The 5051-nt window shown below is 37.0% G+C and overlaps 1 protein-coding gene across 1 annotated transcript; it reads right to left on the bottom strand.

Annotated features, from left to right (window-relative positions):
* Positions 1-1206: 1206 nt before the first annotated feature.
* On the bottom strand, positions 1207-4469 carry six6 (SIX homeobox 6). The gene is made up of 2 exons (XM_033027419.1): positions 3714-4469; positions 1207-3064 (listed from the first exon to the last, which is right to left on the bottom strand). The coding sequence occupies exons 1-2, from the start codon at positions 4283-4285 to the stop codon at positions 2860-2862; spliced, it is 777 nt and encodes a 258-aa protein (XP_032883310.1). The 5' UTR covers positions 4286-4469; the 3' UTR covers positions 1207-2859.
* Positions 4470-5051: the final 582 nt, after the last annotated feature.

The raw sequence follows: 5051 nt of genomic DNA, 5'->3' as shown, positions 1-5051 counted from the left end.
CTCTCGGTGATGTCATAGATATACAAATAATAGTTTAAAATCTAAAAATTATGTTATTGGAGTTAATAACTGAATTAATTCGACTAGCTATATCAGCTCGATTTGAATAATAACCAGAAGGAAAAGATGACATTATCTTGATGGGTGAAGTCGACCATTCGTAGTTCTGAGCCTCACTGTAGTAGGCATCATGATAATGATAAATTATCCTCATTAAGTTATCTAGAAAAACGCAAATTGATGAAACTAGACGTTACTCTAATGCCCGAACGAATTGACCTCGAGTGGACCTTTCGAGAAAAAGACTTCCACACAAAGCACCATCAATTAAATTGTTTAAAGTGAAGATTAACAAACTAACAGGCCTTTCAGAATTATGGGAAATGAATTGCGACACCAAGTAATGTTGTTGAATCATTTCCTAACATTTCCAAAATATAAAATTCGACTGTTCATTAAAATATAAGAAGCTAACTTGTAAGCCTTTCGTTAACAATCCACTTTGGGTAAGCCTTTACCTACAGTAAGCTACTTGGACTAACACAGCTACTATTCCTCATACTATTACAGGCCTCGGTAATTTGGCAGGCTAAAATGATTGTATTTTAACCAACATTCCTTGGTTGCTTAGTTGCTGCGTTCGTAACACAATCGCAATAAAATAACAACTAATCAACATGTACTTTGAAGCAAAAATATAATTCACCAAAAATGTATTCCTAAATGGAAAAACGTATCTTGCTAAACTGTAGCTTTTATCTATATGCCTACGCTTATGTTGTATACAAATACACAAACATCTAATTAAAAATAACTATAAATAGAAGGAATTACCGCATTATCAGCATACTGTCATTAGAAAGGCGTTCATGGTAAACAGTAGATATTGTAAAATCAGGGGAGATCGCGAGCATCTGTGCAAGACACTGACGTGCGACGGGAAACAAAAGGCGAAGTTCTTAGTAGATAAATATGAAATAACACTCTAGGTTGTATTATTAGTTTCACGGTTTCTTCTGACACATCGCTGCTTTCATACCAGAAAATAAATAAGTAGGAATAGTGAATTAATGAATTGTTTAAGATACCGTAGCTTGTACTGTTTTGCATTTCAGTAACATATTTTAGATAAACGTTCGCTTGCATCAATGGAAGCCGAGATGTCATCCTTTGTATACAACATTTAAAGAATTAAGAGGAAGTATGTTTTTAGTACATAACACACACGTGCATTTTAATTAAATGGAGAAATATAAAACATCCTCTCTCTTTAAATGGAAGAGAGCCTCCATACTATTTGGTATGCAAGGCAGAAACCCGCAGATGGTGGAAATCTGAAATAAAAACAGAAAATGCTTGAAATACTCAGCAGTTCAAACATCATCTGTGGGTTGTGGCATCGTCTAATCTGAGCTGCTGACAGTATTGTTAGCATTTACTGTTGTATTTCTGTTCAGCTACACTGCTTTTAAAACCACGTCATCCCGCAACTTGAATAAAATGTGTAAACCAATAAAACAATAGTAACGTGATTCATACAAATAATACAATTTTACCAAATATTGATCCATAGCATTTCTTAGCAGTTGCTTGTTTAGAGTGGGGACTATTTCCGAGAACGTTGTTATTTGAAAGAAAGTAATTGCAACCCATGGCCAGTCTCTTCGTAAACTGCTGCAGACATTAGCGATTTTACATGCATTGTACCATTCCCTAAAGCAATGTTTATTTTAAACTGTCTACAGCATGTTCTGTTGTAATGACGCATAGAAAGTAAGCAATATATCTCCTTACTTTCGACACACGATTTCAAAAATGATTATATTATAAATTATTTGACAAACTGCTTCGAATGCAAGATACAATTAAAAACAAAATGTGCGATGAATATATCCAATTGCGTCTTGCTTTTATGTCAATACAGGCTTCAATTATAACACCTAAGCTGTTATAGAAGGGTTTAATATATAGTTAACAACAAACAACATATCACTCTTCCCGATTACCAATAAGCGCAAATGTACATGGTCACGATATATCATTCTATAATTATTAAGGGTTCAATAACAGACAAGAAATCAAATTACACTGAAAATATTTAAATTCAATTCCTGATGGAGAAACACAAACGAAAAAAGCCGCCAAGAGCAAATAGAGCATTGCTCAACGGCTTAAAGATCAATGTTAAATTGTATAATGCAAAACCATGTTAGTTTTAAGGGGGCAGAAGCGTAACGTTTGTCTCTCTCTTACAGTATAAGATTAAACGATTCATTCAGATTTAATTTATTCAGATAAAAACATCAAAATGTCTATCAAAAACATTATGGAATTTAAATTTACGATTGCAATCTATTGAAAGCACAGAAAAACTGAAGCTCCAGATAAAAAGCCCGTCGTTAAATATTTTATTTTCTTTCAAATTGTGGATTCGCTAGCTAACATACAACATTCTACAAACATTCTTTTCACAAGGAAACAAACAAATAATTAAAAAAACTAACAAAGCAACCCCTTTCAATAGATAAACAAACATATGTTAATATGTATATATAACTTTAAAGTAAAGTAAAAATATAACACCGACTTTCAACATGAAATACCCACGAAGGTACAGGGCAGGTGCTCAAAATGTTGCAGCTTGACACAAATGGTTTTTGAGGCATCACTTCGGTATTTTTTTCTTTATATATATATATCCTTTCAATAAAGGCAACAACTAGTTTTTAAGACCATTGTCGTTAAATCTTCTGCCTTACAGCAAAAACAGTCGTTCTTAAGAAATCAATGCAAGCATGTGGCGACTGTGATTACTGACAGTCTTTGCCCAAATCATTGTGCTGGAATTTGGAGGCACTCTCAAGATGCGGGCTTTTTCTCCCCCTCAGATGTCGCAGTCACTGTCGCTCGATGTGATGGAAATAGCCTAAGTGGCCGTTTTGCTTCTCCCCGAGACGTTGCAGAGGCTAGTGCGGGACTTGAGGCGCCCACCAATGGTTCCACGGCAGCGTCTTCCTCGTTCAAAGAGCGCACGGTTGCCTGTGACAAAATCTGCTGCTGCAGCCTGCTCGCGTGAGGAGAAAGAACACACCCAGAATTATAAACTAACGTAACAAAAATCTGCACTGATATACAACCATGCTTCATATATCAGTGACATTCATTAATAAAATAATCAATTCAATGTTTGTAAAATGAGTTTCGAACAATAAACAAATGACCTCGAGATTTATGACTTAAAATGCTCATACACGGAATAAATAAATTCATAACATTCTGGAAAATTCCGTAATAAGAATGATTGAGTTTGAAGGTCTATGCCAGTGACCTGTTTCGTAAGGAAATCTAAATATTTATTTGAAAATAAATATTCTGCAGAGTTAATATGGCAGCTTCATATCAGTTCTATTGTACGAACTGCAACTTTAAGTATCACCAAGCGATAGTTATGATTTATGAGTTCACTTTGGTAGACAGTTTTAAGCACACTCAGGGATGCTTCAATAGATCAGTGAATTCTAAAAAAATGTTTCCGATTCCATGCATGAATACAAATTAGGATATATTTAAATAAAACCAAACGATCTTTATAAATTCAGCACTTGGACCCTGCCAGATACACTGTTGCCACATTTGACAGAATGGTTAATCCATTCCGCCAGATATTTACTTATCGATACATAAAGATATTTAAGAAACACATATATACCCACCTATTTTTAGCTGCTGCTGCTCTGTCCCTTTGCCTACGATTCTTAAACCAGTTCCCCACTTGTGTTGGTGTAAGTCCAGTTGCTTGAGCAAGCTCTCGTTTTTTGCTTGGGTTCGGATAAGGGTCTTGCAGGTACCACTCTCTCAACAAATGCCTCGTTCTTTCCTTGAAGCAGTGAGTCTTTTGTTCTCCGTCCCAGATGGTTCTGGGTAGCGGGAACTTCTTTCTTACCCTGTACTTGTCCACTGGACCCAAGGGGCGACCTCGTAGTTTCTCTGCTTCCTGGTAATGAGCTTCTAGCCAAAGGGCCTGTAACTTGCCGTGTGACTCTTTCGTGAACTTGTGATTCTCCAGGATATGATATAGCTCTCTAAAGTTGCCCGTGTGGAATGCGACAATGGCCCGTGCTCTGAGGACGGATTCGTTTTTGTTGAGTGCTTCACATGCTGCTGGGGCCACTGGCAGGGACCAGAGGAAGCGGCCAAGGCGCTCAATGTCTCCGCTCTCCTCCAACGTCTCACAAACCCCCGCCACCTGCTGAGGGCTGAAATTCAGAATTGGAAGCTGGAACATTGAATTTTCTTTATTTCGAAGCTAAGTAAATGTAAACCCAAATTAACGGCACGAATTCCAAAGGGCAAATAAAATAGACGATACGCTCTGGTTAGGATCCCACACGCCAAATATGAACTTGGTGTTCCAAGTGCCAAGGCTACCAGTAGATCCTTTGCGGCAGCGATGATGAGATGCTGTTAAAAGCCGGAGAAAAAAGGATTCAACCCACATCTGATTTTCTATTGGACTTGGCAGATTCGGTGCTTTGTTGCCATGGCTGCCTGTCAATCACTGCCAGGTTTGCCAATCAACCAGAAGCAATGGTCACAATTTCATCACCTCCAAATAAACAGCGCGCTTGTTGGAAAAGCAATCATGCTGACCTTCACTTCAACATTTGATAAATCTAAAACACAAAGCAATGAGAAATTGATGGTACGGCTAAAAACATTTCCGCGTTAAATACAGCCGTTTTCCAATCTAAGATTAATATGTCGGATGGCTTGAATTGTGTGTGGACAAGTGTGAAATATTAGTTCAGGTGGCAAAATTGAACTTCAGTAAGTATATATGTTTTTTATCTGTAATTATATGTAAAGTGTCACGATACAAAGGTGTAAAATAACGCGGTAGATTGGTCTGTTATCTGGCATCTTATGTCATTAGCATTATCCATATGTACAATGGTTACATAAGGTTCCCAAACATTACAAACCGTATTAGAATTAAGGATGCTGGGGCATTTTATATCAAACCAGGTATATATGCATGTATTTCATCACAT

This window comes from Amblyraja radiata, chromosome 9, assembly GCF_010909765.2.
Source record: "Amblyraja radiata isolate CabotCenter1 chromosome 9, sAmbRad1.1.pri, whole genome shotgun sequence".
Lineage (NCBI taxonomy): Eukaryota > Metazoa > Chordata > Chondrichthyes > Rajiformes > Rajidae > Amblyraja > Amblyraja radiata.
This window is presented reverse-complemented; position numbering and strand designations above follow the sequence as displayed.